The sequence below is a fragment of the Colias philodice genome, chromosome 10 (genome assembly GCF_061535455.1).
Source record: "Colias philodice isolate Cphi_HAF_F1 chromosome 10, ilColPhil1 Martin Lab GWU primary, whole genome shotgun sequence".
NCBI classification, from domain to species: domain Eukaryota; kingdom Metazoa; phylum Arthropoda; class Insecta; order Lepidoptera; family Pieridae; genus Colias; species Colias philodice.
Window position 1 is genome coordinate 5,993,250 of NC_143095.1, and position 20,975 is coordinate 6,014,224.

At 32.9% G+C, this 20,975-nt stretch overlaps 1 protein-coding gene across 1 annotated transcript in view; it reads right to left on the bottom strand.

Moving 5' to 3' along the window:
• LOC149485210 (uncharacterized) overlaps positions 1-20,975 on the bottom strand; it is a 57,257-nt gene that overhangs the window by 35,059 nt on the left and 1,223 nt on the right. Inside the window, exon 2 of the mRNA XM_089699925.1 lies at positions 12,950-13,036. Coding sequence (XP_089556051.1) covers positions 12,950-13,036 — 87 coding nt within the window. The remainder of the gene's footprint in view (positions 1-12,949; positions 13,037-20,975) is intronic.

Sequence of the window (20,975 nt, forward strand, 5' to 3'; positions counted from 1 at the left end):
TAGGGGTCCGTCCCGGCTTCTCCCGTGGTACATGCTATTATAGAGGCTTTTCCCGAACAAAGTGAAATGTTTTCTCTCTCCATTCGAAACTTCCTTGTGCCTTAACAATAATGTTAAAACAATCAGTTGGAATGGTCGAGTTTTGTGCTTAGCAACACATTTGACAATTCATTTGTAGATTGTATACAATATTATCAACAACAACAACCCTTTTTATGAATTATCACTTAGTTTGCGTTTTAAAAACATAACAAAAAGTGTAGACATCAGAAGAAGTACATTTATACGAGCTTCAAAACATGTGGGATTCAATTGCAATATAGAATCTTTTTCGCTGCAGATTAAAAATGAATTACATATCTTAATCTTAATCTTATATATAAAAATGAATCGCAAAATGTGTTGGTAAGCGAGACTCGACTCGAGAACGGCTGAACCGATTTCGATAATTCTTTTTTAATGAATCGCAAAATGTATTGGTAAGCGCATAACTCGAGAACGGCTGAACCGATTTCGATAATTCTTTTTTTATTATATTCCTTGAAGTGCAAGGATGGTTCTTATGTAGAGAAAACGTAAATATTATGTACCACGGGCGAAGCCGGGGTGGACCGCTAGTACTATTATAAAGGCGAAAGTTTGTAAGTATGGATGTATGGATGTATGGATGTTTGTTACTCTTTCACTTAAAACTACTGAGCCGATTACAATCAAATTTAGCACACATATAGAGGCTAACTTGGATTAACACATAGGATAGGTTTTATCCCGGAAATACCACGGAAACGGGAACTATGCGGGTTTTCCTTTGAAAACGCGGGCGAAGCCGCGGGCGGAAATCTAGTTATATATATAGACCAAAGTATGATAAGCCTAATTGATATTATTACAACTACAACTAACCAAAACAGGTCGTTAATAAATCTACTTATATTTCCTAATCATCCGTGTTGCTTACTCTCCTACGCAGTAAAACGCGGTCTCTACTAAATTGATTCCGCCCATCAATTTAGTAGAGAGTGCGAAACAACCGCCCACGCTGACAAAATCAATCGGCTTCGTAGACGGCGAATAATTTATATTTATAAAGTCCGCCTTATATTTTTTGTATTTTTCTAGATAAAGAGTTCTGTATTTGAATAGACTAGTAAATTATTTATACCTTTTTTAAAGATGACGCACGATATCCCTCTTGAGAATATAGAATAAAAGATAATACTAAAGAATAACATTGAATCAGATGAGTTTTATTGGATTTCTTTTTCCATTCGACAAAAATATTAGACATAATAATTGCCTAAATTACTGAATAAACAGTTTATATACAACTATCTACTCCACAAAAAAAACGAAATAGGATATCATTAATGTTAAACGTTCAGTATTACATAATAAATCATTCTTTATTTCATGAAATAATCATAAAAATCACTACAGCGCTACATTACGTAGCTCATATCGTAGACAGTGCTACGACATCAAATAAAACGTTTCGTAGACCTCCATTTAAGGGAAATTGCGTCTCTCTTTTATGTAACAAAAGATGCGATTATGTCATAAGTGATATCCGGATCGACTTAGATTACATATTAACATTTATCTCATTTAATAGCACACAATATCGCAATCTTCCAAAGTGACCTTTACTTTTGGATATTCCGAATGTATTTACTAGTTATATTTTTAATCAAAAAACATGTACTTCAGTATGACCTAGATTTAATCGTTTGTTTGCATTTTTATTGCAACACGCCATTATTTGCCATATAGAATATTTCTATATACTTACCGTTGTTTTATTTACTTTCTACATACTGTTATTGAAACAATCTGGCATCTTTGTAAGATAAATAACGCTTCGATTTAATAATATAAGCCATAACTCTCCAAGTTATTATGAAATAAGTTTGCGATGTACGGTTGAACAAACTAATTATTGGATAAGGCTTTTGAAACGTCTAACGTGATGTTCTACGAAGTTGAAAGATTCTGATATAACTCCTATGTTGTTGAGGTAGAATTTTATTTATGCATTTAGTTACATATATGTATTTACATCATATGCAATACAGATAAAACTCGTCTACACGTTTAACAATATTAATTCTTATTTAAATAGTATATACAAAAAAAGATCGGGTTGTTATTTGCTTGATCTGAGCGCAATTCCTGGAAGAGACCGCTTCCATATGAAATATTGATTTCGGCTTTTTGGTATCGCTCAGCCTATAAATTGTATAAAAATTTAGTTTATAAGCAATAATAATTATTAATAACTTTAAATTGTGCATAATAAAGAGCGTGTATCCCAAGCACACGTGTAACAATATGAAACTTCTAAGGCAAGATAGATACCAAAATCATCGCCTTACTCCGTTATGGCGTGATGGTATTGCCATAACGAGACCTTGAAATTTTACTCTCAACTCAGTTTCACTTCAAAAACAAGAACAGAATAAATTGAATATAGAATAAATGCATCATATTTTACTTTATAAATATACAGTACATAAATGCTTCATTAAATTGCATAGTCACGCATCTACCAGATTGAAAACTGGCTTGAAACTGATTCATTACCATGTTTCCGTTCAATTACGCTCTCATTACTTAATTAAGAATATATAATTCTATGTAGGTATTGTTCCCAAAATGATTTATTAACTAGCTGTGCTCCGCGGTTTTACCCGAAGTGCTGTGCTCCTGTTGGCCTTAGCGAGATGATATATATGTTAGTGAACTTAGCAGATCATTTTTAGCAGATCAAAAAAAAAATGTGAGTTCTTATCGCGTGCAGTTGAGTTCTACAGTTCCTGATACTTTTTAGAAATAGTTCTGGCGTTTTTACCTTAAAAAACGACATTTGAAAAAATGATCTGCCAACTTCCCGTAGTAGATAATTTATAGCAGATCAAAAAAAATGTGAGTTCTTATCGCGTGCAGTTGAGTTCTACAGTTCCTGATATTTTTTAGAAATACTCGCGTAAAATGAAACACTAGAAAATTTATTTGTCATATTTCATCACGCCGTAGCACCATGCCGTAGCACCATGCCGTAGCATCATGCCGTAGCATCATACCGTAGCATCATGCCGTAGCATCACGCCGTAGTATCATGCCGTAGCATCATGCCGTAGCTTCATGCCGTAGCATCATGCTGTAGCATCATGCCGTAGCATCGCGCCGTAGCATTACGCCGTAGCATCACGCCGTAGCATCACGCCGTAGCATCACGCCGTAGCATCACGCCGTAGCATCATGCCGTAGCATCATGCCGTAGCATCATGCCGTAGCATCATGCCGTAGCATCATGCCGTAGCATCAAACCGTAGCATCACGCCGTAGCATCACGCCGTAACACATGCCGTAGCATTACGCCGTAGCATCACGCCGTAGCATCACAGCGTAGCATCACGCCGTAGCATCACGTCGTAGCATCACGTCGTAGCATCACGTCGTAGCATCACGTCGTAGCATTACGTCTTAGCATCACGTTAAGCCGGGTCCAGGTCGGGTTTTTTCAAATGTCGTTTGTTAAGGTAAAAACGCCAGAACTATTTCTAAAAAATATCAGGAACTGTAGAACTCAACTGCACGCGATAAGAACTCACATTTTTTTTTGATCTGCTAAAAATGATCTGCTTAGTTCACTAACATATGATATATTGGCTATAGCATTCCTCGACGAATGGGCCATCTAACACCGAAACAATTTTTCAAATCGGACTCGTATTTACGGAGATTAGCGCGTTCAAACAAACAAACTCTTCAGCTTTAATATTGATTAAGTTGATAAAGTGCGCTTTTTAATTAATTTGTTTTCAAAACACACCAGTGTGAAGAGACTTAAAATAATTATCTTAACAGTGAATTCTTTTGCTTAACAACGCCCGAAGTCAACGATCGGCTGTTCAAATAAAATAATAATTATAAATAGATACAGAGCCGCTCTTTGTTTCGCAACGTGAAAGAAAAATATTTTAATAGAATCGCTAGGTATCCATTCATGTTCTTATTCAAGCGAATGAATAAGACTCGTTATCTTTTATGTATTGTTGAACTTTTCATTCTCAGACCTAATGTAGTATATCTTACTACCTAAATATAATCATATAAATTGTCTGCGATCATTACAATTTAGATTTTTCAGGCAGATCATTGTATGAACAAGTTTTTTATAGCAACTTTTTTAAGCATTTTATATAGAATTTTTCATTTATAAGCATAATGTCGTCGTCAGGCAGAATTTATTGAACGACGCACGAATTCGCACGGTATCAAATTCCTCGTAAGACCCCACGGCCCACGCATGAAAAAGGAATCGCATAAAAGCCTACTTGGACTTTGAACCCAAGCCCACAAAGTTACATTCATGGCCACAATACCAAAGAGGCAAATATTATAGCTAGCTCAGCCCCGCAGTTTTACCCGCATTGCTCCGCTCCTATTTGTCTTAGCGTAATGATATGCCTATATGTTGACTCGACTTATCATGCATCCATATTCCATGGCAGTACTTTTCATACAAGTAGGTATTCTTTTAATCCATCAGTCCTCGGAATCACAGACACAATAGAAAATCTATTGTGTCGCGCCCCGATCGGGGCTTACGGTGGTCAATGGGTTAAAAAGATATCCAATGTAGTTTTGACTTTACTACGATTTTATTATATGCATAAACACTACCACGAACGTATTGCTATAGATGCCTACCTCTGCACCCTGCAGGTTGGCTTCTATCACTTATTTTCAAGAGCGTATGCAAATAGGTCGTTGCTTCAGTAGAATTACTTATTGTTCTTTATTGAGAAAATACTATTTAATTTTATTCATGTAAATGTTAATCTGAACTTCACATTAATTCACGATGAGAAAATTATAAAATGCTTTTAAGAAAATTGTGTTCATGGAATGGTGTGTTTTGGCATATGCGAATTTGAATATTATATAATATTAATATATTTAATTTAATATGACAAAATTGCACTATCGTCATGTGTTACGTTTACCGTTTAAATATGTATTTAATAGATATGGAAATTTCTGAAGAGCATTCGACGAAAATGAATTAGCATAGACGAGATGCGATCGCTTCAGAGAAAACTAATGTAAAGTAAAATATTTTATTGGTCAGTAGAGTTTAGTTGTATAATTAATTGTTAACATACAACTCATATATCTCTAATTTAGAGTAAAGTTCAAGTTAAAATGTTAATTTATCAAGTAGGTGAATGTCGCGAAGCTGATACAACGGTATTCGAGGTCTTCGCAAGGTTTCTACGCCATAATAATATAACTAATGTAATATGTGATAACATAAATCTCGTTAAAATATGCACCGGAATATATGTATTAGAATTTATATTTCATTGAATAATTTATATTTTTTCTATAAAAGATACCAGATCTTCAATGCATCTTTAAAAATATAAAATTGCTTCATCATTACTTCTTAGTTCTTACACTACACGAACAAAGTTAACTGTTGTAATTTCTTTTACATTTAATTCAATCTTCCAACAATCGAATTACACTAAATAAAACAAGTCAATAACTGCGTTAAAAATAACCGACTTCAAACTTGCACTTGCAACATTTACAAATACAGACAAAAATGCTCATAAAATAAAAACTACTGGGCCTATCCGAATAAAATTTTTATGGGACCAATTCGACACCATCCCGCATCGAACAAAAAAAGAATCACGTAAATCGGTTCAGAAACCACGGAGTAATCGGTGTACATACATAAAAAAAAAAAAAAAAAAAAACATACCGGCCGAATTGATAACCTCCTCCTTTTTTTTGAAGTCGGTTAATAAGAATCACATCAATCGTTTAAGGGTACACCAAAACGCCTCATTATAAACAAAATATACATCAACTTAATATAATTTAGCCCCTAATAAACAATATTATTCGCATTTAATTTACTCAAGATGCTCATTAACAATATCTGTTGTCAACAGCGTCTTCAAATCCAGACTCGCAAACAATAATACGTAATTATAAGCATTGTTTAGAAACTGTTCGATTGTATCTAATCCAGTGGGTATTTATTTGTCATGAGATATACTGGCTGATTGTAAATAAGTAAACAATAAGAATAACCGAGAATAATCTATTAAATAAAATAACTTATCGATAAAGTGTTTTCTTTTTAATGTCACAACTCACAATAAACGTGTTTTAACAAAAGTACTATAATGTTTTCACAAGAAAACATAAATTAAACTAAGGTAAAGTTTTTATCAGATGTCCGACGAAGCAATGTAGTTTGTCTGCCAAACCTGCGGAAACTATTTAAAAAGAACTTTATTGTTTATCTAAACAACCTGAGGCTATATTTATCTTCAATAAATCTACAAACAAAAAACTATAGGTACGACCACAGGGTACGACGTAACTTTGATTAATATATTTTTTTAGTATTTTTCTTGCCTAAAAAAATATAATATGGTAGGTACCTACCAATAAATGTGAATTGATTGTGATACCTCCATGTAAGAATAATATAAAACACGATCAAACATTACTAAAATAATTTTATTCAGAACATTGATATTCATTATATTATCAATGTTCGAAATCATATAAAAACAAGACTTTATCCAGAAAAGAGATTTCATTTATTTGGGCATAAAACGAATAACGTAATACACATTATTTTCCTTTCTTTTATTTTGGAACCCACCACTTCCGTCTTCCAATTATGAATAAGTTCAAAAAATATGTAATTAAATAGAGCGATGATTATTTACAGGTTAAAAACCACTCAGGCTCTAGGTATAAACAACACCATGTCTTTAGATTCAACAGTACTTACAACCTACTGTTTACATAATTTAAGATAGGTAGGTGTACCTACATTTCAAAATTTGTCAGAATTAGTAGTAATGAACTGCTTTATAGCAATAAATTATTTCTTAACGTTAAGGTAAATAAAATATAGCTCAAATCTAAAAGTCGAATTTAATTAAAATCCTCTTGGCATAAGAGATAAATCATCTAGCCTCGCAATTTTAAAAATAACTGAAAGATCAGTCGAATTACATAGCAAAAGTGCTATTTTGAACCCCGATCTCACCGACGGATTCAATATACGACTCCCGAGGAAAAGTAATTTTGCGGCCGAGTGATAATACGCTATTTTTCATTGCCTTCTATAAGAAACTTTTTCCATAAATTGCTTTTTTTGTACAACCGCCAATTTCACTTTGATTATGGGCTGATTACTTTTGTATATTTTTTCCTATCAAAACGTATTTAACAATGAATTCCTGAGACAAATTGGAGCAGTTTGTGTGTCCTTTTTTCGAAAGCTGGTTTTAAATTTGACCCAGTTATCGTTTTTCAGTAATTCTCTATTTAATTTCCTTGCTGTTATAATATTATGTACTACTCACACTATTAAAATATAGTCTGGTATGAAGTTTTCAGGAAAGAACGAAGAATAATTTCCAATTACTCTGAACATAGGACTTTCAATTCGACACGATGCCAATGAAAAACGATCGGGATGAGACCAACATGTAGAACCAAGAGTTTCACGACGAGTGACATCTATCAAGCCGCATTTAATCAATTTTGGAATTTGACCTAAATTAGGAGCTTTAACGTTGTGAATACAAGTTGCCCAGTGGAAACCAAATAGGCTGATAATGATAGAACCTAATCTACTCTGTTATTTTTCAAGTGCTGTGCATTGTATTTTAATTGACATTAGTACCATTATCTAATAAACTATCAGTGTGATAACATAAATGTTCTTGTAAATAAGTTGTTGAAGTTACTATTTTATATGCAATATAATATTGTGCACTGTATAACTAAGAGAATGTAAATTTCATTTTAATTAAAAAAATTAGGGTCTTGTGTACCCTTTAAAGTTTGGAAACTAAAGTGTAGAATGTGTGTGTATGGACAATGGACATTTGAAATATAATTCATTATTCAATTAATGATACCATACTCCCATGAATGAAAAATATTTTTATAGCATTGTCTTTTTCCGCGGTCGTTTGCTCATATAAATTGACCCATTTGTTCAGATGATTCTCACGTTAATTGAACGTTAATTAATCAAAGCGAGTTATTTAACCATGTACCTAATTGGTGCTTTAACACAGTCTACGCATTAATTAATTATTATATCCAGCTTTTTTTAAAGTAACACTTAGAAACTTACGAAACTGAAAGCTCCTGAAATATTAATCTTTCACTCTTCCTTGTTTAACGTTCGTAAAACTACCTAAGTTCACTATCGCTTACATTGAGAAAAAATTACGATCGTACTTTCAAGGTCTATACGCTATTTATATGAGACTTGTACAAAAATGGCTCGATTAATAGCATAAGATAAAGATGCCTTTGAAAGCCCATCACGTTATAAAGCCTTCGCAATCTGTAATGTAACATGAATGTTCATTGAAATGTGACAAAGCAGCCAGCCGGTAAACCTTTGATCTCGGATAAAGTACGGGACAGAATGGATTTGTGTGTTCAGGCGAGTATGAAATACCTAATATAAAGCCTATAGATGTGTTGTATTTTTAGAAACAAATTATTCCACAAAATTAAGACGCATAGATTAGGCTATAAGTATATGTATTTGTATTATACGTTAGGAATACTTATTGAAAGTTTTTATGTTTCACTGAAGATTTAACTGAAAGTAACTATATCAACATGGTATATCGAGCACCAAAACAAAGTTATATTTCTTGTTATAATTAATTATTTAATCAAGAAATTGTTCTATAAAACTGTGTTATATAATATAGCTAATATGGATGTTTGTATGCCAATACAAATAGAATCCAAACAAAGTTATCGTGCCAAAAGTAAAACTTCTGATGAGTTTCACAAAGTTCAGAACATAAATAAACCTAAACGTGTCGCATGCTAGTTTAACACTAATTGTGTATTTACTTTGCTCTCCGAATTATGTAAAATGTCCCTTTCTATCTTTCAAGTTTCTTCGGAGTCGTGGGTGGAGACCATAAACAAATTTAGTGAGGAATAGTTTACGTCGGAAGCTCTAAAACTATTTACATTAACTACGAGGCCATTATGATTATATTCATTGGGTTGTAAAACAATTTACAGTACTTTTAAAAGGAAAAAGTTTCACTGCTACTGAATTTATTGATAAGCACGAATGAAACTATCTACCAATAGCTATTTAATCTATTAAAACGCCTCAAATATAGCAAGAAGCACACAAGAATATCTATCGGTAACGTGAGTTTTGGCTGAATCCACATTACTATTCGGAAAATATTGCGTGTCGTGTCTGAGTGTGTATAAATATTGTATTTCCGGAACATGATTCGTTTAAGTATACGTACTAATATCACTTCGTTTCAGCTATTTTTAGTTTGGAATAATAGTGTCGAATGTTTTGAAATAAAATCCGTTTCGTTACTTATGTACTAACGTTTCGTATTGTAGCACTCATATAGATTTTATATATGTATATGATACTTATTTTATACAACACCATCGAATCTCACTCTTTGTTTTCGTCGCCATTCGTTGTTGTCTATCTAACTACCCAAGTGTCTGTTACGGAGTGCCTCTAAAATCAATATAGGTATTGCGTCGTACCCTTTTAGATATTTTATATTCTTCTCTATTGGACAATTGGCAACGTTTAAAGATTTTATCCTTTATTGTCAAGAAGTATCTGCAGATTATACTACACGAATAAAAAAGATTTATACACTGACAATGTCACACTCCACACAATAGAGCTAAACAATATCTCGATTTTCTTTTATGATAATGTCTCAAACACATTGCGTAGACTTCAGCCCACGTAGCGTACATACCAACCCTTTTGCACGGCTAAACAAAGCCTTTTCAAGGGCAAGACCACAACTTTTATACAGAAATGAGCTGAAGCCCGCAGACCGTAAAATAAAATTGTGGCACGAGATCCACCCACGCAGGGAGATCATGAATATTTGCCTGTAAATTTGAGATTAGGGGAATTAAGCCATTACGTCGACTTTAAATTATGTACAGGGTGTCCAGTGGCAGATTTCAATGTTTGAGGGCTTGTAAAAAAAGAAGTATTATTTCTAAACAAAATATTTTTATTAAAGTCAAAAGAAGACGAGTGCGGATTTTATCTCCTGAAAATTACATTTTCCAAATGCCGCCCTCCTACTCTCACACACTCCTCAATCTATTCCGCATGTTGAGAAAAATTTGTTTGCAAAGGGAACTGGGAATTCTGTTTATTTCAGCCCGGATATTTTCCTTCAGTTGTCTTATGGTTGTTGGATTTGATTGGTAAACCACAGTTTTTAGATAGCCCTACAAGAAAAAGTCACATGGACTTAGGTCTGGTGACCTGGGTGGCCACGGGATGGTGCCGTTTCGGGATATGTGCTTTTCAGGAAATAACTGCCGCACTGAATTCATTGACACATTAGCAGTATGAGCTGTAGCAAATCTTGAATAATCTGAATTTATTATGGATGGAGCTTAACCTTTTTTCACATAATGACCTGAAAAACGATTTAGGAATTCCCAATATCGACGAACGTGTGCGAAGTGATAAACGAGGATTTTCAATTACAGAATTCATAACAAGTTTAATGTTCTCTATCGTGGATACTGATGGTGCTGGTCCCGGCCTAGGGTTATTAATGACTGAACCTGTAGCCCTAAACCTTGCTAGCTACGACTGTATCAAATTTATCGAAGGTCCATCTCTTAAACGATGAATTTGATAATGGTTATTAAACCGACGGCGTGTTTTTGCCAGCGAAATCACTCAAAAAGTATGCCTCAATAGCATAAGCGCGATGCTCTCCGCTCCACTGCTCCATGGCGACTAAAAAATCCGCAGAACTCACGCGCTGAATGACACCCCCCGCGTCCCCCTCGCACGTCGCGTTTTAAAACTAGAAGCGTTCAAACATTGAAATCTGCTGCTGGACACCCTGTACTTTGATCCGGCTCATCTTTCTGTGTACGGTTGACATTTTTTAACAACGAAAAGGACAAGCAATTATCATTAATTTTATTGTCACAATAATTAATTTGTGTTTGAGTTAAATCGTTTTCTGTAGATTATTAATCTACCTACCGATTTATATATTTAACTTAAATAAATGTTTACCTTACAGAGACTAAATATAACAATAGGTTTCATTAACTCCATTTTGTGTGCTAAATATTATTTATTCCGGTTTACCCTTAACAGTTAACTTGCTCGCAATTAGTTCTCCTTAGCAATTAGTTTTTAGAATACTAAAACAAAAAAAATATTAACATATTTCGTATTTAAATGAAGATAATTTATTCATTCACCAATAATCTGTATAAATTTTTCACTAACTTTGGGGCTAGTTGAAATAAAATTTAATTACACACCCACCTCGAGTTAACGACGCTTAAGCTCTGTTTTTATTTCTTGTCATTTATCTAAAATTAAAGTGGCTCCAAATCCAAATAATAAAAGTATCAAGGAAACAAAGAGGTTACATTTTATTATTGTATTTTGCTTTAAATTTAAATTCATTAATATGTAGGTATGTTTACTGTATTAAAAATATAATATTAGTTAAGTAGTTTGCATTAAAATGTGACAACAACACGTCAACCTTTAAAATGGATTGGCTTTTAATCCATTAAATGTGATGAACGAGCTTGCAGTTCAGTTGCAGTTAATATGTTCATGGAATTATTAATATCTTATCATAATATGGTGTAATGATGGATCGGTTTCAATGACATGACGCCAAGACATGCATGTGAAAATATTGAATTAATAGTTTATTTCGTTTCAATTTCAATTGCATACTTAAACGAGATAAAAACACGACATACAGTTCTGTATATTTTTAGCACTTACGTCGTATTAAATTCAAGAGCGTGTTGATTTTATTGAATGTACCTAGTTTAAGTTATATTATAGTAAGAGCATTTTTCGTTCAAAACTATTTATTGCCTGACAACATAAAACTACAGCTCGTGGATATTATAATCCCTGGTGGAATATAATATCCACGTACTGTAGCTTTGTGAACGCGTGGGCGTTGGATTGCCAGTGTGTTATTAGAGATTCTATAGCATTTTCTTAATTTCGGAATATGCAAAACAGTCTGGTTACGTAACACGACTTTGAATACACTTTCCCACATTTAGAAAATGTGAATTATAATTTTAATCGTAGAGCTAAATGATTAGAATTGATGAAAGCTTCTGGGAAAAAGATTAATTTTTACCGCAGAATAGAATTGAGTTTTCTTAAACGTAATTAAAATTTTCTTTATAAGATTAAAATATTGTTAGCCTTCTTTCATTAATAATGTTCATTTAATTTTTCTTTCATTCTACACGACGATATTATATGAACGTAGGTACTGGCTATATTATAAAGACAATATTTTTGTTAGCGTGTTGCAAGTTAGAATGAAAGAAAACTAGCAAAACTAGTTTAAATATTTTTTTACCATAAAAAAGCTCTACAGATTAAAATATGCTTATTTTATCCGACCGGCAATATGATTATTTTTTATCAGACCGGACGAAGCCGCTAGCGGCTATTGTATAAAAATAAATCGCCCGCACACCCTTTTCTGTCTGCACGTTTACCAAAAACAATATAACGGATTTTAAAAAGGTTTTCGCTATTACATAGGTAATTGTAGGTCGACTCCACACGAGCGAGAACGAGCCGCGTAGTTTACAAATATAAGTTCTTCCAGTTACATTGGAACATCTTAAATATTCGCACATAATATATTGAAAAAAAAATGTATTCATATTCTATCTATAACTCATATCTGATAAAATTCAAAATAACTCTTTATAATCCAGTTTTCACAGGGAAATGTCTCAGTAAATTTGTCCATATTGTTATTTATATAATCATGTTCCTTTGAGTGAGATAACAGAGGCTGAAAGGGTAAGATAATAATTATAAGCTTACCTGAGCCGTCAGCGAGTGGCGCAGATAGTACGCAGGATGTCACCAGGCTGAGGGTTAAAAACAGCTTACACCACGACATCATGTTACCTGAAACAATATTTCATTTTGAATTCTTAATGCCAGAATGTTACAGAAGAATTTATTTTAAATTCCAACTCCAATCGTATTCTGGGCATTATTGAATTTACACAGTCTCAATTTTATTTATGACGTTAACATATTTGTACTATCTCATAAATTAACGATCTTATTATTCAAAAATCATTGACAATCAAAATTTTATCTTACTCAAAAACGAGAAACCTTCTCAAAATCAGGCTATAAAGCTATTATAAATAATATTATATAAAATATATAAAATATAAATAATATTTTATACACCCATGTATAAAATATTATTCAGAAAATGAAATCTATTGAAATATCATTCACCTCCCTTTAAATAGGCGGCTTTACTCAATATAAAAGTTGATTTGTAACCAACCTACATAAAGTACTGAAATAAGCCGTTTTTTTACTATGTAAGCATTACAAGCAGATACTAATTAATGTTTGCTTTACGAAAAACAGAGTACCGGGAGGTATTTGACTAAATCCCTCTGTGACGGAGGAACTTGCCCGTTTTATTCAAGCCATTATCCCATGATATTAAAGGATTTGGTCTTAAATTACGTTAATAAGATATTTTAAACTGAACAATAAAATGTTATAATAAACATTGCTATTAAAATAATGGACTAATCAATTATACAGGCTGATAATTACCAGCTAACTACACATTCGTTAAGAACAAACCCATATAAATTCATTTCATTTTCTGTAGACCCACGTTATGGAGACCTCATAAAAGGTAGTAATACAATTTAATATTGTTACATAATATATGTAATTTGGTAACCATTAAAAGTGTTTTAGTCATAATTAGCGTCAACCCAGAGCGTGTCAAATTATTTAAATTCAACCGGTATATTAAATGAAATTAGGTACTTCAGTTTTATTCTTTTGTTTCATTTATATTCGCTTAATAATTATTGTTAACGAACTCCTACGCCTACGTACTATAATTGTACGCTTGAACAATGAGAATTGAAGTCGTACAAATACTTTAACAAAACAAAATGTCGACAAGGTAAATACAGAAAATGTATTATCGTTTACGTTAAATTTATAGGTAACAGTGTAGATAACAAAGGCTGGTAAAGGTCTATGTACATGAATGAGTAACATAAAATTAAATTTAATTACTTGTATGTAGTATTAAATTTTTTCCTTAAAATTCTACGCAACTTTACCTATAATTCAAGATAAAGGATTTGTAAACATTTCTAAAAGAAAACTTGTTTACTGCTACATAGAAAGGCGTAAACTAAAAGCAATAAAACTAACCGACCCCAAGGTAGAAAACATTTTAAATGTAAAACAAACTTCTAGACCAAATCATGCTCTCCGAAACGTGTATTTACTACAAATTGGATGTAGTGTTGAGTATATAATAAATTCAGCTAATCATGTTAGCTTAGCAATGAACCGACTGGCTTCGTTTAACGAAAACGCCTCGGTGTGAAGGTACTACGAGAAGTCAAGCTCAAATATCAGAAATAATCCCGGTTTTATGACAGCACGTACAAAAGTGTAACAAAAAGGTATTACCAAAAGAATTACGTTGAAACGAACGTTGACATAAGACTCAACACAATCCCAGATTTTGTAGTTACAAAATGTGTTACAAAACAATCAGATCAACGGATAAATATACTAAAATAAGTATAATACATATTGTGTATGTACTTTAATCCAAATATGTACCGATTTCAGTCTATAAACAAAAGTAAGAGAGCGAGAGTATTAGTATTTTTATGATAAAATAAGTACTATTAAGATTAAGACAAAACGGTTTTTGTCAGTTTATGTGCCATTTTCCATTACTATACTGTATTTTTCTGTAAATATCTGTATCAAAATCCAGATTCCATTTGAAATTCTGTAATTTCTACAAGTAAAAGCTATTTGACTCTTTACAATAATCAATTCGCTCGAACATTGCCTGACTCTATATTTTTTTAAATAACAGCGCTTCTCACTAACTTTTTCTTTTTAAGCTTTGTACGCGCGTTGATTCAATTGTAACGTTGTATCTATAAGCATATTTGAACCAGTTTCCGATGTGTTCCGGTGACCCAGTTCACCCCCTCCCGAGCTGTCCCGGTAATGTGCTGACTGCGCTAAAATGGCCTCTATTTTAGTACCAAGGATGCATCTTATTAGACTGTGATAGTGATGTATGCAGGCGGCAGACGACGTTCAAAGGTTTCTTTGATTAAACTTTTGCAACTCAATTCTAGCTTTGAAATTAGCAATTTGTTACTAGATCTTCATAGGGTTCTTTAATGATAACATTATATAAATACACTTCTGGAAGATTCACGCACATACACATTTCATACGATTTATTGAAAAATAATAACAACTACTTATAAATATTTTTGTCACTATAGTAGGTAATAGGGCTTAGTAATAGGGTATGGCCATATTACCAATATGCAATCTATCAAATATTCCGACATTGTTAACACCTTAGGTTAACACTATGAATACCTATTGAGACGTGATTGAAAGAATTTTATTATTCCGTTCGGATTATGAAACAACATCGATCCAAATCTCTTACATACATTGGCTTACATAATAATATATTTTGCTATATATATTAAATTTTGCCCATACCTGAATTGCACTAGACCCTAACTTTCAATACCTTTACAAAAAAATTATTCAGCTATTTATTATATCCGACATATTACTTTGTGCTTCTATGTTTTAAATGAATACACTATGTAAATACTTTATATTATATTAATTAATTCAATGTGTAGAAAATTATAATCGACCAAAGTATATTAACATAATTTTACGGTTTACAAGGAAATTAGTCTGTTTCGGGAAAATTTAATTGTACTGTTGTGTTACATATTATACGAGACTGTGTGTTTAAATTAATTATTAAGTTTTGTTCTTCTCATGCAAACATGAATAAATTTGAGTTTCCTAACAAGGGGTAAAAGTAAAGTTCGTAGCTTCAATAGCTAATTATGATACATCATTTCCATGACATAATTTTCAGTAATACAAATGAAAGTATGGAGTACCTATTATGAACATATCACAAAATCACATGTGCAGAGTACAGCCTAGCTTAAACTGCGGTTTGTATAACTACCAGCTGGATTTAGCTAAGCCAGCATACGTAATGAGAAACTTGATATTAAATAGAATATTCCCTATATACCGATAGTTATTAATGTAGTTAATCTCGACACGTAGAAAGCCAATTACCCAATGTCCTCTAAAATGATTGAGCCCGTCCTTCCATCAACGATTGTTTTTGACAAGGGTCGCTCATTTCGTAAACAATTCGGGATGTTATGGAATTTTATTAGCGGGAAACGTATATTACATGTAACCTTAATACCTGACTCGGAAAGAAAAAATATGAGTATATTTATTATTTAATAATAAACTTCCTAGTAGGTATGTGCTTGTAAAAGATTTAATGGATTTCTCATTGATTTCACTTTTGGGATTTGAAACAATATAAACGTAGTTCAGACATAATGTCTAACTTCGTTGCTGGTATAAAATATTAACATAATGAGCCACTGTTATTTTTATCTCAATTATATTTGTACAGGACAGTCTGTAAAAGCCATTATTTTAGAAGCAACCTCTCATTTTCCATTCCCATTTTAAAATAAAGTACATCATAATGGATGGTTTTTCGTAAAAAGTTGTTGTTGATCTACATAATACCGGCTGTTCCGCTGTAGATTACTTTATCCCTATATAATAGGAAAAAATACAACTTCTTTTGTTGTCTTCCCAAGAGATTAACTTTGAAGTATTCTTATTATATTGTGGTCCGTTCTACACGGTCTGTTCATATTTATCAAATCTTTTGAAATCCATAAAACAAATTCCAATGCAAGTTTTTCTAAATACTTGAGTACTTTTGTTTTCTTTATTTCACGACAACGGAGCAATTTTATGGTGTAATTTTTGAGTTGGAGGGTACAGAGTGATATAAGATACCTTTTAACCGCAATGAAATATTTCATTGTGATCAAAATGGCACTTTCACGCAAAAATAGCTAATCAGATCTGAATGAAATTTATTACAGAGATAGATTATAGTCTGGATAAGCATATAAGAACTGTTTACCTTGTTTACTGTTTACTGAGTACCGCGCGAGGGACGCCAAGATTCCAGCAAGTTATTTAAATTTAGTTTACGTAGCTGTAACGTAGCGTAGGCGGAATTTAAAATTTAAAAATGTCAGTTTTTCTATATTCTTTATTGACACAGACCATATCTATTTACATTAAAGATGATATTTCATCTATGGTCCTATTGGTCCAAAACGCCTTCGCCTTGTTTCTGTATTAATTATATGTATAGCTATGCGTAGCACTACGCTATACCTACTACACTAACAAACTAACGAATTTCTAACCATCGTTCATTATTTCTAATAAACAATAAACCATAAAAAATAATAACAATAATTTAATAATATAGGTAACTATTTAGAATTCAACATTAAAAAATTAAGATAAATATTTCAGTAAAATCAATAATTAGATAAGTATTCCACAATGGTACCTTTATTATGATTCCTTATTATTTCAGTAAAAATAACGTCGTAGGCGCGTCATCACGATAAGATAAATTTGTATTATTTTAAGAGGAAAATTCTTAAAATTTCTTACGTAGCTCGAATCTAAGAGGAATATTTCTTCACTAGTGATCCTGATTGAGAGGCTCAATTTCCTTTTTGGTTGCTATTCAGAGCGGATAAGCTAAATTGCGTTACAAGTTAATGTGACAACTGACATTGTGAATGGACGAATAGTTTTTGGTTCGTCCATTGAATGTTGAGCGTAATTAAATGTTTGTTACCGATTATTTTAATTTATTTCTCTGTATTTCAACATAATTTTCATGTAAAAAGACAATTATACGATACATGACAAGAAAATTACATTTACAATATCCGTTTAATGCATTTTACATACATTTACGTAGCGATCGTCTATCCTTTTAGTATCATTAATAGAGTTAGTGCCGTCCTCAATGTGTCAATTGAAAAATGAGCCATTCATTCCCGTTTAAGATGCACAAAGCATTTGGATTACATTAATCAATAAATCAGTCATTTAGCAATCTTTATACAAGTTGATATAATATTATGCTGTAGGTATAACTTGAGAAATATATTGCAAAAAGAAAGTTTAGAATAAAGTTCTCTCTACAACTTATCTTTGCTCTTTTCACACGATTATAAGTTTTTATCGAATTCCATACACTCACATATTCTATAATGCTATACTCAATACGTAATCAACCTCATTCTTTATTCTCTCTTAAGTGTCCCACAATGCCCTCCTGTTGAGTTGGCAACACATAATATCCTTTGTAAGAAATGTAGGTACATATATGTATTAAGTGGTCTACTTATGGACTATCACCTTTCATTTAAAGATCGTTATTAATATTCACATAAATTTAACTGACTTCCTTACTGAAAAGAGAAGAAATATTTAATTTCTTCAGTTTAATTTCAATACTTTCCAACTAAACGGCAGAAATTTCAAAAATTTTTCAATGAAGACCAATTCTTTCTGAACGTGACGCAGAAACGTGAATAAAAAGTACAAAAATCTTTGTAAGTTAAAGATAGACAAATCACCAGGGCCCAGTTGAACCTTATCTCATTCATAGAGATCAACAAGTGAATCTGTTCGCTGTCCCTCGAGCGTGATTAGAACGATTAATCTTAATCCATCCATTCAGAAATGTCTTGCGAAACATTCTTGATATAAGACGGTATAGACGTGGAAATAATATGTATTTAGAACGGAAAATAAACTATTAAAGAGGTTAAACAATACGCTACGACTGGAGAATTATTTACTGACAAAATAATATTTGCTACATACATTTACACGGTTTTCGATACTACAAACAATTTAAACTGTGATTTAGAAGTTTCAAGCTTGTTCAACATACCTAATGATTTTATAATAACTCTAGGCTTTATTTATTTACCAAATATTGTTGAAAATATGTATGTGCCTTTACGATTACGATTATTAGATATTGTCATTTCAGGATTATAATTTTACTTTTTAATTTAAATTATTTACTCAGAAGTTCAGAACATCTATACTAATAATACCTATAAACTATAAAGCTCAGGAGTCTAAAGGTAGCATTCGGATCTGGGCGGTCGCGACCCGGCAGCCGCTGCCCCGCAGCCGCGACCGTGGTCGCGCCGTACCGCTTCGTAGGGAATTGTATGCGATAGTTACCGACGCAAGCGACCGAGCCGCGCGGCCGAGGGGCGCGACCTGCTCGCGATTTTGGCAGCGCCGCCGAGCCGCTCCGGGAGCAGTACGGTCGCGCTGCTGGCGACGTTTACCGATGAAAACGACGAGTTTTTAGTTGAATTAATTGCTAAAAATCCACCACTTTACGATCCTCGACTCAAAACCTATAAGGATAATGTAATGATAAAATAAATCGATTTTATTCCTCTTTGATGATAGTAAGACCAACATTATTTGATCATACTCTTCTTCGTCCTCTATCAGTCTCTTCAGGAGTTCTCGCTTTCGTATATTTGACTATTATTTTGACTGAGTGCTGTTTGAATACCGCGCGTGGCAGTCGCTGCCCGGGTCGCGGACGCTGTTATCCGTAAGCTTCTGGCAGCGCCGCACAGCAGCGACAATGCAGGGCCGCGGCTGCCAGGTCGCGACCGCCCAGATCCGAATGCTACCTTAATTGTTTGATGGTCGCGCTAATCTCAGGAACTACTGAACTGATTTCAAAAATTCTTTATTCGTTGGATAAGTGCGCAATATAATATGGCCATATAATATTATAATATACCAACCACGAGCGAAGCCAATTCAAAACACTAGTAAGCAATAAAAATCGGTGACTATTATATTGCTAATTTTATGTATTTAGGTATCAATTAGTAAATTTTACAAAATCTTGTTTTTCATATTCTTAGTAGGGGTAGGTTTTATTATATTATTTAATATTATTTAATACTACTATTATAAAGGCGAAAGTTTGTATGGATGTATGGATGTATGGATGTATGGATGTTTGTTACTCTTTCACGTAAAAACTACTGAACCGATTACAATGAAATTTAGCACACATATAGAGGGTAACTTGGATTAACACATAGGGTAGGTTTTATCCCGGAAATCCCACGGGAACGGGAACTATGCGGGTTTTCCTTTGAAAACGCGGGCGAAGCCGCGGGCGGAAATCTAGTTATTTAATAAAACCAAGTCTATTATATTATTCATTAGAGAAATTTTAACATTCTGATAATTTATGGGGGATGGATCACGTCCCAAATTACAGTAGCTGGACGAGTGTGACACTTTGATAGTCCATATTGGACTGTGTATGTAAAAATAATTGAATTGAATAAGTTTATAAATATGAAATCAAGTAATAATAATAAACTGAATCTTAATTATTTCGCCCTTTTCAGACTATGTCGTAGCCAGAACAATGCGTAAGTATTATAAAATAGATACTTAATACAGATGAAAATGTACAAGTGTACAGTTGTACACAAAGGAAGGCCGAAAACTTCTACAAAAAAGAAAGAGTACAACTTATTTAGCGGCCTTATCACTTATAAGAGATCTCTTCCAGGCGACCTGGGTATAAAATATAATTTTGGATTTATTCATTAAATAGAATTTAAATCTTATGAGATAATCTCCAATACGACGTTCCAGAGAAAGCTTAGCGCCTCAGTACTTAGTAGAAACCTTCAGAGCTACGCCATTAAACACAAAAGAAAGTGGAGTACTTATCTTTTACATGCCTACCGATTCCTGTCCTATAAGACTTGAATGAACCACACGATTTTTTTCTTAAGTGTATCATGTATGTACTCATGAATACATTCAAGTATATTTTTCTACTTGTGGGAAC